Source organism: Pavona decussata, unplaced genomic scaffold (genome assembly GCF_977016875.1).
Source record: "Pavona decussata unplaced genomic scaffold, jaPavDecu1.1 SCAFFOLD_285, whole genome shotgun sequence".
In the NCBI taxonomy this organism is placed as follows: Eukaryota; Metazoa; Cnidaria; class Anthozoa; order Scleractinia; family Agariciidae; genus Pavona; species Pavona decussata.
In genome coordinates, this window is record NW_028145686.1 from 479,036 (window position 1) to 505,664 (window position 26,629).

At 36.9% G+C, this 26,629-nt stretch overlaps 3 protein-coding genes across 5 annotated transcripts; 1 reads left to right on the forward strand and 2 right to left on the reverse strand.

Moving 5' to 3' along the window:
• Positions 1 to 209: 209 nt before the first annotated feature.
• On the reverse strand, positions 210 to 9,676 carry LOC146455145 (SH3 domain-binding glutamic acid-rich-like protein 3). The gene is made up of 3 exons (XM_085094619.1): positions 9,341 to 9,676; positions 3,027 to 3,194; positions 210 to 432 (listed from the first exon to the last, which is right to left on the reverse strand). The coding sequence occupies exons 1-3, from the start codon at positions 9,386 to 9,388 to the stop codon at positions 370 to 372; spliced, it is 279 nt and encodes a 92-aa protein (XP_084950745.1). The 5' UTR covers positions 9,389 to 9,676; the 3' UTR covers positions 210 to 369.
• Positions 9,677 to 9,746: 70 nt separating this feature from the next.
• LOC146455146 (SH3 domain-binding glutamic acid-rich-like protein 3) lies at positions 9,747 to 16,238 on the forward strand. 2 transcript variants are annotated; one of them, XR_014859077.1, is made up of 4 exons: positions 9,747 to 9,932; positions 10,978 to 11,145; positions 12,595 to 15,466; positions 15,501 to 16,238. XR_014859077.1 is itself a non-coding variant. In XM_085094618.1 (3 exons), exons 1-3 carry the CDS (start codon positions 9,882 to 9,884, stop codon positions 12,658 to 12,660), a joined length of 285 nt encoding a protein of 94 aa, XP_084950744.1. In that variant the 5' UTR covers positions 9,747 to 9,881; the 3' UTR covers positions 12,661 to 16,238. The 2 variants fall into 2 exon arrangements, 1 of the variants encoding a protein (XP_084950744.1); XM_085094618.1 differs by having other exon boundaries at positions 12,595 to 16,238.
• Positions 15,749 to 26,624, reverse strand: LOC146455147 (uracil phosphoribosyltransferase homolog). 2 transcript variants are annotated; one of them, XM_085094616.1, is made up of 8 exons: positions 26,313 to 26,624; positions 23,267 to 23,309; positions 22,624 to 22,693; positions 21,575 to 21,637; positions 20,741 to 20,835; positions 19,902 to 19,968; positions 18,729 to 18,827; positions 15,749 to 17,910 (listed from the first exon to the last, which is right to left on the reverse strand). In XM_085094616.1, exons 1-8 carry the CDS (start codon positions 26,558 to 26,560, stop codon positions 17,804 to 17,806), a joined length of 792 nt encoding a protein of 263 aa, XP_084950742.1. In that variant the 5' UTR covers positions 26,561 to 26,624; the 3' UTR covers positions 15,749 to 17,803. The 2 variants fall into 2 exon arrangements, with proteins under 2 accessions (XP_084950742.1, XP_084950741.1); XM_085094615.1 differs by having other exon boundaries at positions 18,729 to 18,830.
• Positions 26,625 to 26,629: the final 5 nt, after the last annotated feature.

A 26,629-nucleotide genomic window follows, 5' to 3' on the forward strand; every position in this document is an offset into this window, starting at 1 on the left:
ACTTAAATGCAGTGGCTAGTTATAACTAGTTTTTACAAGTGTACTGGGCATTTGATTGCTTGCAGTACTGCCTTATAAATACAGCTGACTTAAGGAAAAATCTGATTTTTGAGTATCCTTAAGTCCCAACGATACAGCCGCTGGAAACTCAGAACCCTTGTTCCCTCTCACAAAAAGGCATTAACATTACTACCAAGAATATCACCTACTGAACGACTTACAGTTGAATTTTATTCTCTTGCAAGGTAGCATTAGTTAAAGGTATTACTGTTAACAATTTCTGACATTAACTTAATTTGGATAATTGATGTCCTTGCTAAGATCACAGTCACATGCATCAGAAATAACAGCAACGTAGTATTATATTCATTACAGTTTCAAAAACTTCAAAAGCTCTTCTCTCTCCACTGCCTCTTCAAACTCAGGAAAACCCTGACAAAAGGAAAAAGTAAAAAAGACATCATTTGCTTGTACAGATCTGAACCTACGAGTCATCATACAACCTTAAGGTGATTCCGTTGAAAAAGAAGGAGTATTAAAAATTGTCTAAGACTTGGTCCAGTTCATGACTATGTTATGAGCATTACAAAAATGCAATAAAAAATGGGGGTCACCGTGCTCGTTTTTGTGCAACCTGGATGGCTATTATAGTAAATAGATGACCCACGAGGTTTATATTAGGAACGCTAGTAACCAGAAAAGGGAACTATCATATCTATAAAAATTAATTTCTTGCATTAAAATATCGAAGCAGTTCAACAAAATTTACTTTAATCTTACACAACAAACTATTTTAATTGAACTGGAATAAAGATTATGAAAGAAATTAAAGATTTTGCTGCGTGTGCACGTAAGCAGCACTACCTTAATACGTGCTTTTTAAAGCATTCAAATAAAAATATCTCAAACTAGAGTATTAAACTTTTCTTTAAATCGCGATATATAGTGGTCAACCGTATGACATTTAAATTGATGCATTAAAAAATGGGGGTCACCGTGCTCGTTTAGAAGAAAAGGACCATTTATTTTCCTGCCGAGCTTAACCTCAAGGAAATCCCGTAATGTTGTGCGTGCGCGCGCTCGTGCGCGCGCTAAATGACGCAAAAAAATTATGCGCAGCAAGGATGCGCAATGCAATTCAACGGAATCACCTTAAGTTGTTATTAGGAGGCTTGCAAGGGTGTTTGTGAAAATGAATAAAGGTTACAAAAATTGTATCTTATGATATAGGAAAACTATAAACAACCTTGTAAATCTGTTGTTGGGCGATACTTTAAGGTTACTTCTGACGTCATACTGGTTACCATGGCAACAGGTCAGGTCCACAAAAAGGATGTCCAAAATTTCAGTTTTTACAAATTATCTTAAAACCTTAGTCAGTGACCGACCGTTTTTATTGCTTTATTGGAAAGCCCATTAAATTCTTTAACTCCTCAGGAAATAATGACAGTTATCCGTAATCAAGTACCAAACAAAACTGCTACATTGCCAGCTTTGCAGTTTTAATTAAACTACTGAGCCAACCAAAACTTGATGCCTTTAATTACATAATAATTTGACACCAGACATTAAAATCCCTTACAGCTGATTATGCTGTTGCATAAACATACACAGATGAGGCCCAAGATACACAATATTTGCCTCAAGAAATCTTAACCCCTTATGACTGATTACACTGTTGCACGTATATACTAAACCAGATAGCCCGCATGCAATGCAATTCGTACTCTTGTGGATGGGCAAGTGCTGGCTTATTCCCCATGCTCGGATATATCGGTTATGAGGAAGTGTGATGCCTTTTTTCATTTTGAAAATAGCAATTTGGGGGACTGAGAACAAAGATTTTTGGGGCTTGATAAGGGCATCCTTGGCTGAATCCTCCATTTCTGTTGAATTAGGCGATAAATCGCTCATGAAGGGAAATTGTAGTTACATGTTAAACAAATCTGCTTAAATAATCTGGCTTACCTATCCAGCAAGCCATAAAAAACAGGGTTTACAAGTATTTGTTTTCTAAAATTCCATGACTTTTCTGAGATTTTTCATTATCGTATGAGACAAATCCCTGACCTTGGAAACAAAACACATGCTTAACATAAACATAAATAAATGTCACATTTTCATGAGAATATACACGTACTACTCTTTGAAAATATGCGGTTAAGAATATGAAGAGTAAATATGAAGTCTGAAACAATACAGAAGTTAAGACAGGCTATACACCGAATTCATAAAGATGGCCACCCCACGGTATTGAGCCTGGGGCGGGCTAGGACAGCACAGAGTCGAGTCGTTCTTGATTAAACATTTTGTAATTCTCGTTCGATAGTCTATTAAGTCACTATCCCTTCTTAAATTTTTAGTCAAACAGATGGGAATTACGATGGCGCAAAGATACGGTACAAATGATGCGGTTCCACTGCAGGTGATATATCCTCAAAGTGGCTAGACAACATCACTGGAAAAGACGCCTTTCTTTACGAGGGCGGAAATGAACAAATGCATAAACAACAGTGGGAAACGATTGGGCAGTGGTTATCACTATGTGCCAACAAGCTGGCAAAAAGGAAAAACTTTTCTCGAAGACGAGTACCTAGAAGACATTGAATCCGCATGTGATGGAGTACATTTTTATTTTTGTTGTAAATGTTACCACTCATTTACCATTCGGTGGGAAACTAAAAAATCCTACCTTTTGCCCCTCTGGACCGACCGTTCCTTTTTGATTGCACAATGGAACACAACAATTTACATTAGAATTCGATTTCTTCGCATCGAAAGCCATTGTTGATTCTAAGGCTGTCCTAAAAATGCTTCGCACTGGTGCTAGGTCTCAGTTTCAACCGCGTGGCGGCCATCTTTATGAATTTGGTGTGTGGGGCCATTTGCCATGAATCGAGACTATATTTTTTTTTACGCTCATGCATAATTTCAAAGATCTAATCTCCGTGACTTTCAGGTTCAGTCTTCTCCTCATTTTCCACTGAAGACTTCTATGCCCTACAGGTATGAACACAGGAACTTACCCCAAGATAGACATCTCCATTTGTTAGTTGAGGTGGTAGGCCGGCTGGGTCACCCATAACTTGCCTCATTTTCTCCTTTGCAGCCTCATTGCCAGCGATGTCCACCTTCTCATACTCAATTCTCTTGCTGTCTAGAATCATTTCTATCTTCTGTTGGTGCTTCTTTAACTAAAGTTTACACAGAACAATAATGTTTAATTAGAAAAATCAATTTTGAAACATTCTAATCCTTGCAGTATGCAGGATGTTTGTCCCAAACCTAGTTTAGTGGCCTTAGCTCCCACGAGTCTCATGTAGCTCATGTGGTAGAGCGTTTGAACTAGCAATGTGTAGCACCAGCAAATATCCATACTCCCCCCACGGAAGGGAATGGAAATTCCTGGGGGGTGGGGGGTTCCTAAAGACCAAAAAAATTAAAGAAATGTATGAGGTTGAATTGGAATTTCCAGAGGGGTGGGGGGCTCTTATAAGAAATCCCTTCCGTAGGGGAGGTATGGATATTTTATGGAACTACACAATAAATTTGGAACGCCTTAAGTTTGAATCCTGATTAAGGAGGGCTTGGATTTCCTTTTCCTTAATACACTTACAGTCAACCCAGGTCACGCGTGAACAGTACTTCCAAGAATGAAATGAACATTCAAATTTCTCTTTGTAATGTCCGACGTGCAAATGGAATGTTGGACATTTCTCTGGAAATCGTTCCGAAAAAGACGCATTAACTAAAAAAAAAAATTAAATTTCTTGGGAAACTATTGTTATTCTTGAAATATTCAATTTTGCAATGTAAAGAAAAATTCATAGCTTTAAGGGAAATTTATACGGGAACTCTGAAATCTCGTTGGCGATTTTCAAAACTGACATGTAAATTTCAAAACTCCGTTCAAATTTCAAAAATATCGTTCACGCGTGACCTGGGTTGACTGTAATTCTCAAACTCAAACTACTAACAGTAATTCACTACACCAATCAAACCTTTATTTTTTATCTCTTAAATAATTGTTGATTTTCAACCGTGAGATTTTACTGGAAGTTTGGGCACCACATCAACTGATTCCTTCACCATTTTTTCCACAAGCTTCTGTGATTTTTTTTTCATTTGAATATGATGTTTATCAAATTGTCATTATTCCCATGAGAGCTATATCACACTATAGCTCATTTCATACTGTCTGGTATAACACAGTGTTATTTTTAACTAGATGTGACAGGTTTTTTTTCCTGTATTTAAGTTTGAAAATAATGTGATTTTCTATTTTTCAGTTTCTACAGACGCGAGTCATAAATTTAAATGTTCATTCATTGAGCATATCAGTCTCACCAGTAATTGTATTTTTCCATGAAGTAACTTTGCAATAATTATTATTGCAAAGTTACTTCTTTAGCAAGTGACAACAGTTACTGAGTTAAACATCTTGTTAGTATGCTTGGGCTGCATCCGGACCCAGTGTAGACAATCAAAAGGAACTGAATAAAATTTCAATTGAACTAAATCAAACTCTAATTCAACGCTTTGGAAATCGAATGCAATCAACTTACAAAAAATTCTTGGCAATCGATTGTCAAACTCTTGCTAAGTTTCCTGCAAATTATATTATGTCACAAGCTCACCACGCGTTTCATTTAAGTGGAGAATTCTGTTTTGACCACAGGTTGGCAGGAATATGATTTCAGATGCACTTGCTAGCATTCAACATGTAGTTGCCAACACCATTGTGTTCATTAATTAACTAAATCAACAATCAAACTCATACCAGGACTGCATTTGATTCACTTTGATTTCTGAACTCTATGGGATTGCAGAAATTTTGTTGTTTGATTGAGTTTGATTACTGAATGTTTGATTGTAAGCCTACTCCGGGAGTATATCAGCCTTGTAGACTTGAGATTGTGTTCTCCTGAAAAATTCGGGCAAGCTAAAAGCTACCTCAGACTCCATAACAAAAAGCACTTGCTGAGCCACAAAAATTGACTGCATAATACACTGTCTAACTCAAACTGTGTTACTCTACTGTTTGTGAGCAGGAGGGATTGTATAAAAGTAGATCTTAAGTTGGGGAATAAGAGTTATATGCGTGAAGGCATTGTTGTTTCCGCCCAAACAATTTAGTCTTCCATCGCCCACCAGTTTAAACACCTGACTAGCTGGCGCTCGATTAAGGTGACTCGACCCAGTTATTTTTTGGCGGTACCACCCTACTTTGAGGCTCTCTGGTATCCCCACCTTTACTTTTATCGTAAATGTAACACATAGAATGGATAACATATAGATCAATCTACAAGATAGCAAAAAAATTTTGGCGATCAGAGTAAATGTCACGTGGTTATAGTGCCACGCCCCTTTGAGGTCTGAGTCGAAGTTCTAATGTTGCCGGATTTTTTTCATAGAAATCTCTCGGCCCTAAAGCTTTTTGCTGATTTGCAAGGACCCATCTGTTATAAAGATCCCCAAAATAAAGGAATAAATCTCATAGTTTATTAGATATAATCATGTAAAGTTCGCTTACCATTTTTACATAAATTATGACCTAAATTTGAAAAGCGCTAAATTTCTCGAATTGGGTCTTTGCGATTTTGTTGAAACTCTGTTCTGCGCAAGGCACTAATGCGCGCTAGGTGTAGCCGAGAGATTCTCACGAAAAAAATCCGGCAACAGCAGAATTTCGACTCAGACCTCAAAGGGGCGTGGCACTATAACCATGTGACATTTACTCCGATCGCCAAATTTTTTTTGCTATATTGTAGATTGATCTATATGTTATCCATTCTGTGTGTTAAACTTACGATAAAAGCAAAGGTGGGGATACCAGAGAGGCTCAAAGTAGGGTGGTACCGCCAACAAAAAACTGGGTCAAGTCAGTCCTTAAATTCAGCTCGCAGGAGGTCATTTCTTATCAGGAAGACCAATCAATATAATTCTTCAAGTTTCAAGTGCAGTCGCTGCAAATCATGAGCTACATTTCTCGCATATTCCAATAAGTTCTTTATTAAAAATTCCAATTTGAGTCTCAACGAGCGAAAGCCAAACAGCAACATGCATATAATTAAGCTTACATATTCTCGATCCATGATTGCACTTTCTGATCAGCAAAAAACCCAAACCTTTGCCAAAAATAGGAGATTTTTTACCTCTTCAATGTCTAAATTTCTCGAATTGGGTCTTTGCGATTTTGTTGAAACTCTGTTCCGCGCAAGGCACTAATGCGCGCTAGGTGTAGCCGACAGATTCTCACGAAAAAAAATCCGGCAACAGCAGAATTTTGACTCAGACCTCAAAGGGGCGTGGCACTATAACCACGTGACATTTACTCCGATTGCCAAATTTTTTTTGCTATATTGTAGATTGATCTATGTGTTATCCATTCTGTGTGTTAAACTTACGATAAAAGCAAAGGTGGGGATTACCAGAGAGCCTCAAAGTAGGGTGGTACCGCCAACAAAAATCTGGGTCGAGTCACCTTAAATTCAGCTCGCAGGAGGTCATTTCTTATAAGGAAGACCAATCAATATAATTCTTCAAGTTTCAAGTGCAGTCGCTGCAAATCATGAGCTACATTTTTCGCATATTCCAATAAGTTCTTTATTAAAAATTCCAATTTGAGTCTCAACGAACGAAAGCCAAACAGCAACATGCATATAATTAAGCTTACATATTCTCGATCCATGATTGCACTTTCTGATCAGCAAAAAACCCAAACCTTTGCCAAAAATAGGAGATTTTTTACCTCTTCAATGTCTAAATTTCTCGAATTGGGTCTTTGCGATTTTGTTGAAACTCTGTTCCGCGCAAGACACTAATGCGCACTAGGTGTAGCCGAGAGATTCTCACGAAAAAAATCCGGCAACAGCAGAATTTCGACTCAGACCTCAAAGGGGCGTGGCACTATAACCACGTGACATTTACTCCGATTGCCAAATTTTTTTTGCTATATTGTAGATTGATCTATATGTTATCCATTCTGTGTGTTAAACTTATGATAAAAGCAAAGGTGGGGATACCAGAGAGGCTCAAAGTAGGGTGGTACCGCCAACAAAAAACTGGGTCAAGTCAGTCCTTAAATTCAGCTCGCAGGAGGTCATTTCTTATCAGGAAGACCAATCAATATAATTCTTCAAGTTTCAAGTGCAGTCGCTGCAAATCATGAGCTACATTTCTCGCATATTCCAATAAGTTCTTTATTAAAAATTCCAATTTGAGTCTCAACGAGCGAAAGCCAAACAGCAACATGCATATAATTAAGCTTACATATTCTCGATCCATGATTGCACTTTCTGATCAGCAAAAAACCCAAACCTTTGCCAAAAATAGGAGATTTTTTACCTCTTCAATGTCTAAATTTCTCGAATTGGGTCTTTGCGATTTTGTTGAAACTCTGTTCCGCGCAAGACACTAATGCGCGCTAGGTGTAGCCGAGAGATTCTCACGAAAAAAAATCCGGCAACAGCAGAATTTTGACTCAGACCTCAAAGGGGCGTGGCACTATAACCACGTGACATTTACTCCGATTGCCAAATTTTTTTTGCTATATTGTAGATTGATCTATATGTTATCCATTCTGTGTGTTAAACTTACGATAAAAGCAAAGGTGGGGATACCAGAGAGCCTCAAAGTAGGGTGGTACCGCCAACAAAAAACTGGGTCAAGTCACCTTAAATTCAGCTCGCAGGAGGTCATTTCTTATCAGGAAGACCAATCAATATAATTCTTCAAGTTTCAAGCGCAGTCGCTGCAAATCATGAGCTACATTTTTCGCATATTCCAATAAGTTCTTTATTAAAAATTCCAATTTGAGTCTCAACGAACGAAAGCCAAACAGCAACATGCATATAATTAAGCTTACATATTCTCGATCCATGATTGCACTTTCTGATCAGCAAAAAACCCAAACCTTTGCCAAAAATAGGAGATTTTTTACCTCTTCAATGTCTAAATTTCTCGAATTGGGTCTTTGCAATTTTGTTGAAACTCTGTTCCGTGCAAGGCACTAATGCGCGCTAGGTGTAGCCGAGAGATTCTCACGAAAAAAATCTGGCAACAGCAGAATTTCGACTCAGACCTCAAAGGGGCGTGGCACTATAACCACGTGACATTTACTCCGATTGCCAAATTTTTTTTGCTATATTGTAGATTGATCTATATGTTATCCATTCTGTGTGTTAAACTTACGATAAAAGCAAAGGTGGGGATACCAGAGAGCCTCAAAGTAGGGTGGTACCGCCAACAAAAAACTGGGTCGAGTCACCTTAAATTCAGCTCGCAGGAGGTCATTTCTTATCAGGAAGACCAATCAATATAATTCTTCAAGTTAAAAGTGCAGTTGCTGCAAATCATGAGCTACATTTCTCGCAAATTCCAATAAGTTCTTTATTAAAAATTCCAATTTGAGTCTCAACGAACGAAAGCCAAACAGCAACATGCATATAATTAAGCTTACATATTCTCGATCCATGATTGCACTTTCTGATCAGCAAAAAACCCAAACCTTTGCCAAAAATAGGAGATTTTTTACCTCTTCAATGTTCTTTAAGAATATTAATTTTGCAAGGGCTAATTTGAATTTAAAGTGAATAAACAGAGAGAATATTACAATGGAAGCCATTTTGGCATAAGGTTTAGGGAAAGCTTTTAGATGCAACATGTTTGACAGATTTTTGTGTTCCAACCACAAATGGAAAAACTCCTGCAAACACTGGTCCTATGGTCACGCTCATCACAGGATTATTCATTAATTAAAGCGATTTCTATCTTGTTTGGATTCTGTCCAAGTACTAGCTTTTTGAAGGCGAATACATAAGTTTAAATTTTAAAGTTATTAACATTGTTTAAGAGTAATATGCGTGAAGGCATTGTTGTCTCCGCCCAAACAATTTAGTCTTCCATCGCCCACCTTTAAACGCCTGACTAGCTGGTGCTCGATTAAATTCAGCTCGCAGGAGGTCATTTCTTATCGGGAAGACAAATCAATATCATTCTTCAAGCTTCAAGTGCAGTCGCTGCAAATCATGAGCTACATTTCTCGTATATTCCAATAAGTTCTTTATTGAAAATTCCAATTTGAGTCTCAACGAACGAAACCCAAACAGCAACATGCATATATTGCACTTTCTTATCAGCAAAATACCCAAACCTTTGCTTAAAATAGTAGATTTTTTATAAAATAAATTCCTTTAAGCAATGGTTACATCTAAATAGTTTTACGCTGTAAAGGGTGTATGATTCTAGCAAAACAACCCCCGTACAAAATAAAGCTTACACGCACTGACACGAGTTGGCTTAAGTTTTTCAGCGGAAATTGAAAGCAACTACAACTTACCTCAAGATTGCTAGAGACGGAAGAGTAGTAAAACTTTATCTCAGACATTGTGGAAGGTTTCAGAGATATACTTCAATAATTATTCGAAGAAATGCGCTTATTTCTAAAATTTCCAATGCAAAGGAAACCTCTCGCCACTTCGCAATTAGAAGCTCTTGTCTAGATTCCAATCACCTTTACGTCACGCAAAGACAGGTCACAATCCACCACCAGTCAACTTACTAATCTTTGCCAAGATGGTTACTTCTCTTTTTTTGACAAAAATAATGCGAAGTTGCTCCTCAAGAAATGACTCGTACTCAAGGAAAATGATTTGTACGAGGCTGCGAGCTTTGTGTACAAAGTTAAGTTACAAAATTCTTGGGTACCAGTTCTCCGCAGTCCGAGCTGTACCACGCAAAGAACGCCTGCTGGTGTTTGCAGGGGGTGTTGTCATAAAGCCGACCATAAATATTATTGTCGGGAAACAGGATCTGCAGAGATTAGAGATTGTTTTGTGTCTCATCGGTTGGTTTACCCTGGAGTTTCTTTTGTAAGAACCATGACTGGAAGAGTTACCTTGTACTTCTCTGACATTTCAGGGAGCAAAGAAGTAAGTATTTGATGATTATTTGAAGGAGTGCTAGCGACAGCTTTTGAATAATTCGAAAATTAAACTAAACCTTTCTACTGAAGAAAATGCCGAAGTAAGATTGTTTAAATTTTTAAAACGGCGCAATGTAAATAAGCTAGGTTTTTTTTTTTATAATTCCCTTATTACTGCACAGTACTGTAACACTTAACGCACAGAGCGGAGTTTGGGTGGCCGGTGTGCTCTGGAGTTTAAGCTTAAATTTCTGCCCAAATTTTGTATCGTTTTTGAAAGCGAAAACAAGGCGACGGATTTGATGGATATTGCAACTCATTTTGCAAGCTGTCGTCTGAGGTAAAGTATTTGAATAATAGCTTTACAGTTCACATTCCTTAGCTTGTTGTGTGTTGCAAATTTGTAGAAGTGTTAAACTTACAACAATTCTAAAATTATCTAAAATAAGCCTTCAGTTGAAAATTTCAACTGTTAAATAACAATGGCTCAAACCCTTTACTGCAGCCGGATAACCTTCCATTATTATTTTGTTTGTCCATGGCGCAACATTTTGCCGCGAGGATTAATTAATTCACCAGATTAATTGGTTGATTTAGGCAAGACATCGCTCTCTTTTAACACTGACTTTTTTTTTTTGTAAAAAAAAGAACTAAACATACAGATTTATAACTGAAACATCCTCAGTTTACACTCCTTCAGCTACAAGAGAATTCTTGCATGGTTTAAATGTTAGCTTACCTGAAAGATGGTTTTCACATAAATAAATTATGCATTCAACTTAATTAACTCTCATAATATCCTTCAGAAACAAACAGCAATCAAGAATAGAGCTTGAGATGGAAAATATATGCATAATTTGTTATGTGTCAGTGCAGTGAGATATTATATTTTGTGGTAACTGCAAGATATTAAAAACAATAATTATTGGAATTTAGAAGATAGCAATGTTACTTGACCCATCTTGTTTTAATTTTTTTTGTCCTCAGGGCTATAGTCCTGAACCTTAATGTGTTATTATAATAATTGAAATAATTCAATACCTTCTCCTTAGATAAAAAAACGTCAGTCCCGTATCCGCACTGTACTGGAGGCAAAGAAAATTCCTTTTGACATTATTGATGTGGCACAAGATCAAGATGCACTGGGGAGAATGAGAGAGCTTGTTGACGATGAACAAGCAGTAGCTCCTCAGATTGTAAATGGTGATGATTACTGTGGGGTAAGCAATCCAAAGGATAGCCTGCGAGCAAGCTCTCTGTTAGGTCAGCTAGCTGCTGTTAAAGGATTATAGGCGATCCTCTCGCGGCTTGCTTCACTCACCTATAATCCTTTCGCGGCTGACCTAACAGAGCGCTTGCTTGCAGGCTATCCAAAGGAAGAGAGGTGTGTCATGATCAGACCATGACTGAAAGAGCTGATCGAGAGCACATTACTGTCCTAATTGTTGAAGTTTAGAGCAGTTTAGAGGATTTTTGCATGCAACCTTCATTTTATTCAAAGAACAAATCCCCTGGCTTTTTTCTCTTTAACAAAACCCACCTAAGTTCTTTATTTCTGTAGACAATGAAAATAGTTCCATGAATGCAACTTTAACCAGCTTATTTGCAAGCTGCTTATTAAATTAGGGCCCTGTGGATTACCTGGTAAATTATATTAATTTATGCACCTATCATCAGCCATCCCCTGAGGGAGGGGGGACCCATAGTAAGAAGGGGTGGGGGGGGGGACTTTGTAAAATTCTTTCTCAAAAGTGCTAATAATTATCCTGCTTGGAAGGGACATACTAGCTTGCATAGCAGCTGTTTCCGCTTCCTTTGAGCATGACAGACGCGTAAGGGCATTGGGCAAAATTGCTCCTTTTTGCCTAATGCCCTCGCGCCTATGCAGGCTAGGGACATAGAACAATCAAAGTTAAGAAATTCCCCCTCCTATATTATATAGAGGTCGAGTATTAGTTATCACAGAAAAAAAATTTTGAACCTGTGGTAAGTATCATCTTGGTTCATCACAAGAAATTCTGTATAAGTACCAAATGAATATAACTCATCTCAGATAAATCACGGTAGATTTTCATGATCATGACAGTGTCACAATACCAGTGAGCTGACATGATCTGCAATCATTGTCAAGCTCTTCAGAACACAGCATAGCATAACATGAGCCCAGAAAACTTCACGTACAGTAGTCTGTTTGCCCTTCATTTACAGTGACTACAGCATGACTTCTTGTGCCTATTGGCTTTAATAGCTATGTTTTCACATACCTTACATTGCTGTGTATTATGATTTGTCCTTCTTATTGGCTAATAACATATCCACAGTATGCAGTGTCAATGCTTTTTTTAAATTTGTTCACAGTCACTGCAGCCATTGAGGGATTAATTGCGTCATGTGAATGGAGAAAAAAATCAATCCTTTTTTGTTGCTGTTGTTAAGTAATTTAGGGAAACAAAAAATAACATTTTTATTTTTCATTCTTTGAAAACTGCATGGAGGAAACTGGCGGCACTCATATCAAGGTACATGGGTCAATCAATGGGAACAAAATTAAAGTGGAGAGAATTAAAGTGCTGATGGCACTCATTTAAAGCACCTGGCAGTACAATCCAGTTAGACACTGGGGTTTGTGTGAGGGAAAATATCTTATCAGTTGCTTGTCTTTTTTCCAGACCTTTGAAGAATTTGAAGCGGCTATTGAACAGGAGAATTTAGAAGAGTTCCTGAAGTTAAAGTAGCATGGAGAAACCAGAACTAGGAGAGAACCATTTACACATGAAATTAATAATTATAACAAACAAGCCGAGGAATTCTCTTGTCTGGCTAAGTATGTAGTCTTTGGTTTCTTGAATCTAATGGCTTATCTTTTTAAAAGCTAAAAAAGAGAAATAATATCAAACCTTATGTTTCAAGGTTTTGTGTTTTTCTGGTGATAATTATATTGACTTCACTTAATCACCAGAATTCAATTAGTCAAGTCCAGTACCGTGTTTCAATTAGTCAAGTCAAGTACCATGCTTTTTTTTAAAAACAATGTTTTTGTTATTACATTAATATTTTATAGGCATGACATTGACAATTTTCTTACTTCCTGCCCTGCAGGAACTTGCAAACAATTGCAAGCCAAGGAAACATATTTTTTTAGGTTAAATTTAAAATTAATTTGTGAACAAGTATTTGTGATGCAAATGCACTGTTTGTACTATATAATATAGCATTTTGCAGGTTTCTTGTTGATATTTTGATACCGCAGTAAATTGTAATCAAGATTTGTTTTCAATTTTCATTATGAAATAGATCATTATATTTAAACATTACCATTTAACTTTGTACTACATCTTGACTCCAGAACTATTTTTTCTTTTAGGTCTACTTTGAACTATATAACTGCCTACACTTAGCTTATTTTTCATACATTTCTCTTACAACCGTGTATAATTATAACACAATTTATAGGTGGTTTATTACGTGACATTTTTAAATAATTATTAGATTAAGTTTACAAATGAATTTGTCATTTTGCAAATGTGAAGTTCCATAGACCTCTGATCTAATTAAACTTGAGGAAACTTAAAAATTGGCATGTGGGTATAGTGTTTGAGCCTGCTAGCCACATTATTATACCAGTATTCCTTTGTAAAAATCATAACATTTGATCAGTAAAGACTTCACAGTTTTTCCATGAAATAATTTGATGAATTTCATCAGTTTGCCAATTTATTTCATGAATTTGGTTTTCAGTTAATTCTGTGTTTAAACATGTCACGCTAACCACAAAATTATGCTATATTTGCCTATGCTACCACAATGAAGCTTTTTGTATGACATTAAATAAAAATTCATTGCAATACCACTTATCACCAAAAAGTACCATTTTCAGCAACAGCTTGCACGCTTTCCTGTAAGTTCTAAAGCAATCTCTTCAATCATATATATATTTTTAAAAATTGTTACCTCCCTATTAGTAAATTCTAAAATAACTTCTAAATTAAGCTGTTGCTAAAAATGACGCGTAATTGAGACATTTCAGTCCTGCCACATGTGCATGTCTGTGTAGGGCATTTCTCCTACACCCATCACCATCTGGCTTACATTCTTCTGAGAGTGAATAAATCTATCTGGAGTGAGTATAACTTTTGTGCACCTAATTAATTTCTCCTCCTACAACCAATGTATAGATTTGGTGTCACACACCAATGATTGTTAACAGCTGCCAAAGCATACATTAAGAAGACTTTGAAATTTGTGCCAATGTACCTGATCAGTGTAACATCAGGGCTGTCGACCTCACACATCTTCAAATATGGAGAACTGACTTCCCTGCTAAATCGCCGTACAGAGGCCTCACATCAAGGCAAAATTCACGGGTTCAGTGGGGGGAATAAATTAACCACTTAAAAAAACACTGCTAAACATTTCTGATTTTCTTGTATGGGAGTCGAGCAAACAACAACTGGCCAACTTCGTCAATTATCCGGGAGATTACAAACATAAATCTGGAGAAATCTGGAGACCAGAAGATACGCCTCAAAATCTGGAGACCGGGAGATACGGTTCAAAAGCTGGAGACTCCCAGATTATCCAGTGTCCATCCCTTCCCAAGAAACTCTTTATCATTTTCTACTTTAAATGCTCGCGTGTTTCATGTTTTCACCTGATTGCATCCCCCCCTCCAAACACCTTCATCAAAGCAGGGGGTATAGGCATGGGGTGACTCCCTAATTTAAGTTGTTCTCCTCAGAGCACCCATCCCCATGGAACGGTTTACCTTGAGCAAACCAAAACAATGCCTGATCAAGGTTATAGCTGCAGTAACCAATAACATGTAACCTATCTGATCACCTTCAAATGAGTTGGAAAACATAGCATTTTGGTGGACTCCAATCAAGGAAAAGCTGTTGAAACTATTTTAAATTCTGACAAGATTTCAAGACAACCTGGCAAGAAACTGGGAATTTTACCTCACTAAGAGAAGGTAAAAGAAATGGAATGTTTGAATTAAAAATTTTAAAGTTCATTGCACGTGATAATTATTTTGCCAACTCCTATACATTGCTGGTCTTTCAAATTATCATGTGCAGCAGTATATCCTCTAAACAAAGCACTTTCTTTTAGATTGCCTGGCTTGAAAATCAACTTTGATAAAGTTTACCACCTGTCATGCGGATAAAACTGCCAATTTCTTGGAATGTTGCCAGAATTCAAAATAATTTCAAGCCTTTTATTTGATTGACATCCACCAAAACACAACTTAATTAAACTCGTCTGAAGCATTCTCAGCAATGATGGGTTTTTTGGTCTTCTTGGAATTTTTGCAGGCAACAGTCTGGCATGCAATAGTAAGCATGTTTACCTCAAAGGGAGATGAAAATTTACATGAATCAATTTCTCACTCATGATGATTTAGTTTTATTAAAATCTGATTAGATTTCATACAATGTAATTTTTTTACTGAACAGGTTAAGAAAATGTTCTTCAAAAACTCATTCATAACTCATAAGCCCATTGACCTATCAAATGGTCGATAAAACATCACGAGCAGTGGTTTTAAAACCCAATAAAATCTCCTCCTTATTAGTATGTGGTGTTTACTGTTTTTCTCGTGTGCTAATTTCCAATGTTCACAAAAGCATCATTGCTGCGAACTCTCTTGACACACTCTTTTCCAGGAATGTTTTTGAAGCTGTTCAAAAAACTCACAGCACATGTTTTATCAGGTCTAAAACCACTCAGCTGCACCTTGTGATTTTAAATCCCGATAAAACACTGCTACTCGTGTTTTAAACATCACATAGCCACCAATTAAAGATACAAACAAATCACAAATGACAATATAAATGTAGGATAATATATTAATTCATGATTCAACACTCAGTTAGTACATAATGTACTTATTGGACTTTAGAATTATACTACAGTACAGTGTAGATGTAACACAGTATTTCTCTTAGAGAAAAGGAAATGTCAATTCCTGAAAGTGGATTTAACACCATTATTCAATACTAAACACTAACCCCAAGGGTTTCTTGATTGAGGAGTTTCATTCCATGTTCAAGAAGGTCAAAGCTAATCAAGGAGTTAATTAGCAGAACAGTAATCTGACTTGGACAACAAAGCCTTAATAAATCGCCCTTCAGTAGGTCTTGCAAAATTTTAGTAGCATTTTCCAAGTCTTGTAGCTGACTTAAAAAGCAGTTCTCCATGTCTTGGATTCTCATTTTTTTGTAAAGCACTGTAACAGTCCATTATTTTGATTTGTAGATTTGAGAGTCTTGGGCTTGCAGCTTTCTCCTCCACAGAGGCTCCTTGGCATTAACCCTTTCAGCCCCAATATTAAGGACGGTGCCTACTATTGTTCCTGCGCATACGTTCTGCGCATATCAAGATACTCGGGTTTCCTATGGGTGGTGCCTGCTAATACAGGAATATTTTTGCGTGGTTTAAAACTACGCGGAGAAAGCAGAACTTAGCAAGTGCTTTTGGCATCTTGAAACAAAATTGGGGGTAACCATGCATAATTTTTCCAGAGATAATTAAGCTTCAATTTAGGAAAAAATCCCATACATTGCTTTATATTTTGGCGCTTTTTAGAGATATTATTACTTAATTATCTCTGAAAAATGTGTGGCTACACCCAATTTTCGTTTTGGATTCCAATAGGCCTTGCTAAGATCTGCTTTTCCTGCATAGTCATAAACAGCACAAAAATACTTCGGTATTAGTAGGCACCGTCCTTAATATCAACATGTACATTCTCCTAACTGTCCTCCATATATTTCTTATGTTTATTACTAGTTGGGAGAGTTTCTCTAAAAATTTAGAACTTTCATCTTTGGTGATGATTGCCTTTATTCTCCTGACTTAAATGTTTAATCAAGCAGCGACATGGTAAGGAGAAATTAGATGTTGGTCACCACTGGGGCTTAAAGGGTTAAAAAAAGAGTGAAAAGTCAGAAATGGAGAAAAGGGGGTGTGGGGGACATGCTCTTTTATATTCCACTCTCTCCAGTCATTTAGTTGTGTCTGCTTGATCCCTCACTCCTCATTAATTCACCCTCCCTATTTGTCTCCACTCAAGCGAGAGACAGGCTTCTGAGGAGAAGAAAGCGCTTGCAGAGAAATAACCTAATCTTGCTGCCTCAATATTAAAGTCTTAAAATTAATTTACAATAATACCAGCCCTTTTCCTTACAACCTGGGTAACTGGTGCAATTTTGGGGATACACAGGGGAAAGGAGGGTTTTCATTGATGGATGCTTTAATTTCCCCTTTTCCCTGCACGTCCTCACCATTGCACCTTACGTGTTAATGACTGTGCCTACTAATAAAGAAGTATTTGTGTGGTTGATGACAATGCGGAGAAAGCAGATCTTAGCAAGGCCTATTGAAATCCAAAAAGAAAATGGGAAGTTTTCTCCACATAGTCTTAAACCGCACAAAAATATCCCTGCCTGTATTAGTAGGCACCACCCATAGGAAACCCTGTAGTGTGTGGTTGATGACTATGTGGGGAAAGCAGATCATGGTAAGGGCTATTGAAATCAAAAAAAAAAAATTGTAAGTTTTCTCTGCATACATGTACATGTAGTTTTAAACTGCACAAAAATATCGCTGTATTAGACAGGCACCACCCATACAAAACCCGAGTACCTCGAGAAGCGCAGTAACAAAAGTAGGCACCGTCCTCAACTCAAATGCCTGCTATGCCATCTTACTTTTATTGACCAGTTAAATGTGTAAAGGACATTCATACACGCAGCCTACCACTTTATGCAGGAATGTTCCTTCCGCCAACTTACAGTACAGTACTTTTAAGGAATTTGCGAGGATAGCAGTAAGCTACAAGCCGGCTAATGAGTTAACTGATAAATATTTTGAAAGTTAGTCAGTCCCAAAATATCTCTGTCCAAAATACGATGGGCAGTCTGAGTGGACTTCAGAGGTCAGGATGGTAACAGATGGAAAATTCTTCAGTAATAACTCAACACCTGGTTAAAACAAAATATAAAACATAATTAAAATAATAATTTATATATGTACTGTATGTGATTAACAAGTCCAAAGTGAGTACTCCTTGTCTGCCAATCACAGCAGATTCAAACAGCACAACCAATCAGAATTCAAATATATATGTGTATTAAGTCAGCACCAAGTGTGGGACAAAATGTGCAATCAAGTCATGACTGGTTTGGAGAAAGTAGAGCTAGTTTTGCTAACAAATCAAAGAGCATAGTAAACAAAAGCATTTCAGCAAATGAAAAAAATTATACAAGCTACATAAAGGCTAATGAAAACTACTCTAAACTTAGTGACATACGTGTATTTTACACAGTAGAGTGGTTTGGAAATACCAATCAATCCAGCCGCCATCATAATCAGGAAATTGTACATGTACTGTAAGTTAATTATCTGTTTAAAGTGCTCAAAGCAAAAAACAAAAAGCCCCAACTTAGTGACAATTAATGTTGGCCTAAGAATCCAAATTTCTCTGAATTTACAGTGTATAAAAATTAATCAAGTTTGGGTTCACATAATTTATAACTGGTTAAAAAATATAATTGTCATCATCATTAATAATAACACGTATGCACTAGATTGCCTCAGTGTGTGAGTTTGTAGATTGATATGTACATGTATTATTTATTCTCATCAGAGATCTACCTTGCAACAGCCACGACCAGCACATTTTGAACTGCAGCTTTGCACGTGTTGTTTGAATAAAGTTGTTGTTGCAGTCTGCCAATGCAGTGTAGTCCATGACTACACTACTGATTCATGTATAAGCACTTGTACGAACTGCACTTACCTTTTGGAGTAGCAAATACATTCAAGAGAAGAATGTTCTCTTCCTTTACACCATGCTCAAGCAGAACTCTTATGGCGGTTATCACTGTAGCTCCTGAATCTGCTGCAAACCAAACGTAAGATTACCAACAAAGACTGTCTTGAGCAGTCTTTTTATGATTAAACAGCACATTCTACTAGAAATTCTAAACTTTAACCATCACTGACATTTTTGTTTCCACAAGAATGGTCTATGATTATCCAGATTGTCTAGAGTAAAACTCTGTGGTCCCAATTTCTCCACACATAACAACGAGTCTGGGTGGTAAAACTTGATTCTTTAACGAATCCACTTTGCCGGGTGAATTTTGTTGATTAAAAAATGCTACCCAAAAACAAAAGTTAGACCTGCATTGTTCACCTAATTAAACCATGTTTGATGCTAATACCTCATACAATAATATTCAAGACATAATTATTCTTACTATTACCCAGACTAATAGGTATGAAGACTATTTTTAGGAGTGTCACACAGAGTATACATCTCCATTCAGCAAGCAGGGCTGTCACTAAGATTTCAAGTTGCTGGATAAATACAACAAGTAGGTGGGGAATCAAACAGCTACGAATTTCTCTTGGTTCTATTTTTCTTCTATTTTCCTATGAAAATAGCCCGCGGCCACGTTCTTAGTAACCGGGGGAAATCCCGGCCCCCGCCCCTGACAGCCCTAAGCAAGGCTTGACCATACAACATGATTTGTTGTAACTAGAGAGAAACATTTTTGTCTGGAATTTATAAGCTTTACAGCCTGTATATCAAACATTCTACGAATTGAAGGGTTTCCTGCAAAAAAGGTGCATATGATAAATCGCTTTTTTGCCAAAAAAGTCAGAAAATGCTCCAAACCTGCCAAGGTTTTGCCTGCACTATGAATTTAGTAGGAATTCTACCTCTGCTGGCTAAAAGCAACATAACATGGATCCACACTTAGCACACAAAATCTGCAGTGCATGGTACACTGTACATGTACATGCACATGTAACACTGGAAAGGTTTGGAGTGCATTTTCCAACTTTCTGGCCAAAAAATCAATTTGCATCCCATTTGCAGAAAATCTGTTTATTATTAAATTACTGTGGCAGCCATAATAATTATAATACATGTAATTACATTTTTCTTTTACAAAATACTCACTCAACAATGGGTACATGAGGAGAACTCTTCTCTGGTCAATCCCAGGAGGGAACTTTGCATAATAAACCTTAAAAAAAAGTAACACTGCTGATTTATGGCAGGATTTTGCAAAGATTCATCTCATGCATTTAGAACATCTAATCAGACTAGGAAAATAAAACTGTTCTGCAGTATAATTATAAAAAAAAAACTTGTTTTAATTTTATTGAAAGCTGTGGCTAGAGTGGGACCATTAGGAATCTTGGGGTTGGTGGGAGATTGGTTTAAGAAAATACTCATGCAAGAATTTTTTTCTACAGTAGTTTAAATTCTCTGTGGAATCTGGATTCCTGAAGTCATTTTTGAAGGACATGTTAGTGCTGTTTGAAAACAAAGAGCACAAAGACAAATGAAAGGATTAACGTTAACTCAGAAGAGCTTCATAAATAGCCTACAAGCTTAATAGGCATTAGGCATGCAAGCTCTTTTTTGCCAATCAAAGGCTTTCACGACAGGAATTTTACTTCTACAGTATTTGTCATTGCACGAATTTCTTTTAATTAGTGAATGGTCATCACTCCTGCCAAATGTTTCTATGCTGTGCCAATAAAATAATTCATTTTATAAACAATTGTAAAGGGGAACAGATAGTTAACAATATTAATTTTTTTTATTTTCTTAGTGTCCAAAATAACCACTGACTATATATAATTTAATTTGCTTACTTCAGAATTATTAAAACATGCAATGCTTTGACTATTAATAATTAACTTATTATTATGTGATCAAAAATTAATACAAATTACATGTCACATAAACTATTAATAAATATATTTTGACTTAATTCATGATCATCATACCATTGGTGTCTTTGTTTCCTCATTGACTTTGATCAGAATTTTTCCTATTCTTATAGAGCGACAGCAATCACGCAATCCTTTCTCCATTGCCTCGCCTACAAAATGAAGGGGATAGTCAAGGTACAGTTACTGTAACTGCACATACTACTGATTAAAAACTTTATATAAAAAAAGTTTTAGCTGGAACAGCTTTTGTGCATCCTATTTCATGGAAACAAATACACTGTAGATGCAAATATTTGCTACTGATCATGATCTTTCAACCTTTTATTGGAAAACAGGGCTGGGTTGTTGGAAAGACGATTAACACTAATCTACATGTACATGTACTATTAAAAGTTAACCATGGTTTTCCTCGCTCTTTAAAACTGGTTTTAATGGCTAATTTCAAGCTAAAGGTAAAGAAAAGTCTAAGCCAAAACTGAGGGGCAAGAATCTTTTCGAAAAATCTTAAGCGATTACATGTAGTGATTAACCTTGAATCAAAGTTCATGTTAATCCAGGATTAGCTTAATCGCCGGGCATTGAACAACTGGGCCCAGGAAATTAGGGCATCCACTTCAACTTCTGCCTAGAACTTAGCTATTAATAAAAATAAAAAGAGCCTGTTTAAGATGGGAAAACCTCAAAATTATTTACTTGCCTTAGAAATGTGTAGTTTTGGAAGTGATTTTTTAATTTTAAGACCTATTATAGGACAATTACAATGTATACATATACAGCAGTGCAGTATCTATGACAATGGTGATCTATGGTATTCTTTTCTGGCAAAGCTCCACCATCAGACATCATTGTTTTATTATTTTTTTTGTCTTGAAATCAAAGAAAACCTACCACTTCGCATGATGCTCACACCACAGTTTCCTCTTTGAAAACCTAACCCCTCATACCTGGCTCCTGACAAGCAACAACACCACAAGCAATGATATTAAAATTATAATAATAATAATAATAATAATAATAATAATAATAACAGCCTGATTTAGCTTATTTAAAAGCCTCTGATGACACTAACTGGAATAATAAACTTTGTGAAGAATAAGCCAACAGAATACCAACTTTTTACTATCTACAATCAACGAAAATTCTTCTTAGGAAGGTTACTCAAGAAGGCGACAGAAAGTGGGTCTCTGTTATTGACATCGGCACATTTATTACTTTTGCATGTTCAGGCCTTTGTTTGTCGTCTCCTCTTCCTCCCTGCCCCCCTGTTCAATGTTGGATTCCCAACAATCCACATACGCGTCAACATTGACTTTTTAAGCTCAACACTGAAACAGGGGAGGGGAGGAAAGTGTAATCGAGGCAGAACTTTGGAACCTTCCCAAGAATTTTTTCGATGATTGTAGCTAAAGAGTCTTATCCCAGCAACCACATTTTAAGCTGAAATCTGTGGCTTGCAATTGTCTGTTTAAAAATGTGTTGCTATGGTTATGAGAAATTAGAACTGGACTAATCTGAGAACTGATAGCATGTACTGTGCATGTGTATGTACATTTACAGTCAATCCACATCACACGTGACCAGTATTAATTATTTTTTTGAAATTTGAACGGAGTTTTGAAATTTACATCTCAGTTTTGAACGTTGCCAACGAGATTTCAGAGTTCCTGTAGAAATTTCCTAAGTTTATTGACGATATAAAGCTATGACTTTTTCTTTACATTACAGCATTAAGCACATGTATTTCCAGAATAACAATTGTTTCCCAAGTATTTTGAATTTTTTTCTGTTAATGCATCTTTTTCAGAAAGATTTCTAGAGAAATGTTGAACATTCCATTCACATGTCGGACATTACAAAGACAAATTCAAATGTTTATTTCATTGTGAGAAATACTGGTCACGTGTGATGCAAATTGACTGTAAGAGTCACTGTCTTACCAGTTGGGGTCTTCACAGAACAGGTTTCATAAGGAAGCTGGTTCAAACCTTCCTCTACAACAAGTCGTATCTAGCAAAAAGATTAATGAGTTCAAAACACGTCCAGCTTGTTTTTTTTTTTTTTAATTGATACTACATGTATAATTATGCAAGTTCTTAATACAATAATTATTAAGAGCTAAAATAATAATTATTTCATCCTGGGATTTTTTCCTGACATTTAACAAATCGACGGCAGTTTTCTATGGTCTATACTCTTATAGACCATAAAATGACGTCAAAAAATGTCCAAAACTCAAGTGGAACCACGAGCCACAGGTGAGTGGTTGCACTGCCAAGTTTTGGACATTTTATGACGTCATTTTATGGTCTATAAGAGTATAGACCATAGAATTCTGCCGTCGATTTGTTTTTTACAATAACATGGAAAATGTACGAGCGGAATTGGCTATTTTTTTCGTTGAAAGCGCACGCGTTACATCTGACGTCATTTTTATTGTCTGTACTCTTATAGACAATAGCTACGAGCCAATCAGCGCGCGGGAATTTGGACAGTTATTGTAAAACTGTAGTTAGTGAGTTAGTTAGTTAGTTTAAGTATTGCGTACTATGACATTGCTATCACAACATTTTATCGACTCACCAATCGGTCAGCATAAAACACAAAGTCTCCTCTCTCTGTATCCCTAAAATGTGGTAAACAAAACAATTCATCAAGGGGGCAGTCCAAAGAAGTGTGGCCAGCAAATCTTTGTCCCACCATATGTACGTTGTATATTAACAACATACATGTACAGTTAACAACTTAGGGAAACTAAATTCTCCGTTTTCTTAACAGGAACCTAAAGGTTAGCTCAGTTCCGTGTAACTCCCAAGGAAATGGCCTTTAAATTAAGTTACCTACATGTAGGAAACCAAAGTTAGAATTCTGCTCTTCAATATGGGATTTGAGAAAGGTTATTGAAGACTGGCTCCAAGCTATAGTTCAAAGGTAGAAATGGTCCAACACCACGTTACATGCTGGGTGTTACTGCACTAACAGTCCCCTCAGCTAGTGTACAATTATTGTAACAGCTATGGACTGGGCTGAAGAACCCCAGATCAGAAGAGGGCACATGCCTGTCTTACCTTGTCATACAACATTGAGAAGCCATGGAGCCAAGAAATTCAAAGCTGAACTCATTCAGGATTATCAGGTACAAAACTGAATTGCATAAACAGTCATTTAAAGCTACCCTAGAACTGTCCAATTACTTACAATTCATGGCAAGAATACATTAATAAATGATGGCATGAGCTTGTGAATTAGTATTTTAGGATCTTTTTAATATCTTTTTTAATTTCATCAAAATTTTATTCTATCAATAATGGAATGCAAATTGGTCATATAAATGACTGCCGCTTAATAGCTAACCAAGCGTGTGTCTGCTAATTTTAGATTAAGTCGATGATGGCATGACCTTGTAAATTAGTATTTTAGGATCTCTTAATATTTTCATTTCATCAAAATAATAATAATAATATTAATAATAATACTAATACTAATAATAATATAAAAAAATTCATCTTTTAAGAGGAGGGAATAAGATATAAATATAGGTAACAATAAAAATTAGGATTTACGATAAACAACTTATTTAGATTCCTTTTAAAAATCACGTTAGGCATAGGTCTTTTTAATTCCTTAGGCAGGGAGGCCCAATCGTTCAAAGCTCTAAACTATATAGTACATCTTCCCCATTCCATTCGGGGCTTGGGGCGTTTTGGTAGAAAATCATTTCTAGTATTATAATTATGCAATTGGTAATTCTAAAAATATCAAAAGGTTCTGGGACATCACTGGATCCCTTGATAGCGTTCTAAACAGCAAGACATCGATGTCCTAAGCGCTCGCTATGTCAGCGGGAGCCATTTCAACGATGTCAGGGCCTCGGCTGAAGATAAATTGCCACCTGTGATCTTCTTGGCAAACCGATTTTGGAAGGCCTGCAGCAACCGAATTTTGAAGGCCTATCACGTGAACGCTCGCGCCCAAAACATGTTTTCACGTGACGTCAAACGTCTGAGTTTCAGGTGTCAAACTTTGAAGTTTTCCCCCCCAAATGTGAAGTTTTACTTCTCGACACTGATCAGTGCTACTGCTCAAAGGGAAGATGTTTTCAATCAACAAGAAAGGACGAAATTGTCAGAAAGGCGTCCCACTTTCAAGCAATTTACGTAATCAAGTGAAAGAACTTGCGCAGGGTTATTCTTTTTCAGAAGTTGGGAGGAGATTACGCATCAGCAAGGGTGCAGTTTCAAAAATCGTTTAGGCGTACATCTTGACTGGAAGCACGGCTCCCAAACAGTCAAATCACGTTTGAACAGTTCCTATGTGTACTTTCCAAGACTCTATTCTGTTGGAGACCATGGTGCAAGCAAGTGGTTCGCCCTCTCTTAAATAACCTTTTGACTCCTGTCGTGTTTCCATAGGTTTTGCAGAAATTGAAAATTTTCTTCCAAGACCGTTAAAATTCACCAAACTGCGCAGTAGGTAAATGATATCGTTGGCTTCCAAAATTAACTGCATATTAAACTGGAATGATTAAACAAATGTTTTCCGACGTAAAATAATATGGTTACCTATTAATCATTTGCCGAAAAACACACTTAAACGCAAAAATAGCTAAAATTCACGGCATGTTGATGAAGACCTTTGGCATTGTCCTTGACTTCCGCATCTGTCGCTTCTCAAACGCATATATGAATTGACAAAGACACAAAAATCAACAAAAAGCTTTTCCAACAAAACATTTTATTGAAATAAACAGCGTGCAAACACGCATGTAAAATTTGAAGACACTCCGTGTTTGTACAAAGCGATCACTCGCAGTAAATTCGGGCGCGTTTGCAATGAAAATTACCGAAGTTACAGAATTCTGGTTCAAATCATCACTTTAACTATTTGCAGAAAGCAAATCAACATCGGAAAACATCATTTACAGTGTTGCTGCCACTGTCCTGGTCTTGTAAAGTCCGTTTGAAGCCCGAGGTTTGATTTTGATTTTGAGCCGTATAATTTTCGGTGGCGGTGTGGAAATTGCGCTCGCTGTTGCGTAAAACCATTGCTTCGTAATTCACCAGCATATATCAAAAACTCTTCATCCACGTCTCTGAGAAGGTCCTCGATACTTTTTCGGCTCTCCATATCAGTGAAGAGATTTTCGCTGATAAGACCACGCTGACAGTGAACGGTCAAGAGAACAGAGTGAACCACACATTTGGGCGGGAAAACTTCAAAGTTTGCCACCTGAAACTCAGACGTTTGACGTCACGTGAAAACATGTTTTTGGCGCGTGCGTTCACGGGTAGATGCAATCGACGGTATCAAGCAACCTGGGAGCTGATTACCTGTATAATATATTTATTTTGGGAATTTTTAATAAATTAAATGCAAGTAGAGGTTAATGGATGGAACTGAAATATACGAAATTTATGAGCTCATGGGTTCGAATCCTGTTGAATCCTGAATTTTCTTCAGGCCTTTTTTTTTTTTTTTCGATCAATTATAAGCTTAAGCTTACCTGTAATAAAGCGGGAGTTCGTCAAATTTACATGTTCATATATTTCACTTCTGCTGGAAATTTTCAGCCTCGTATTGAACAGCAGTTTTAGAAAATACATACAGAAGAAACCATGAAGAAACTTACTTGTCTCTAAGAATGGTCTGCAGCTCGTGAACCTGGTCATTTACTTTGATTATCTTCAACCGTGGCCCAAACTCGTGTTTGGGTTGCTGTGGAGGCTTTTCTTCGGGTGCCAAGCCATTTCCTAACCGGCCATTTTCCGAGGACACATTACATTTCTCGCTGGATTTAGAATTTTTTCTTTTTCCTCGCGTCTCTTTTTCTTCTTTAGACCCCACGAATTCGGGCATTTTGTGCAACACAGCACTCATTCATACCTACCACGACTTCAAATGTAAAACACGTTCTTCGTTCTTGCGAAGCATTCCAGCGACACGAAC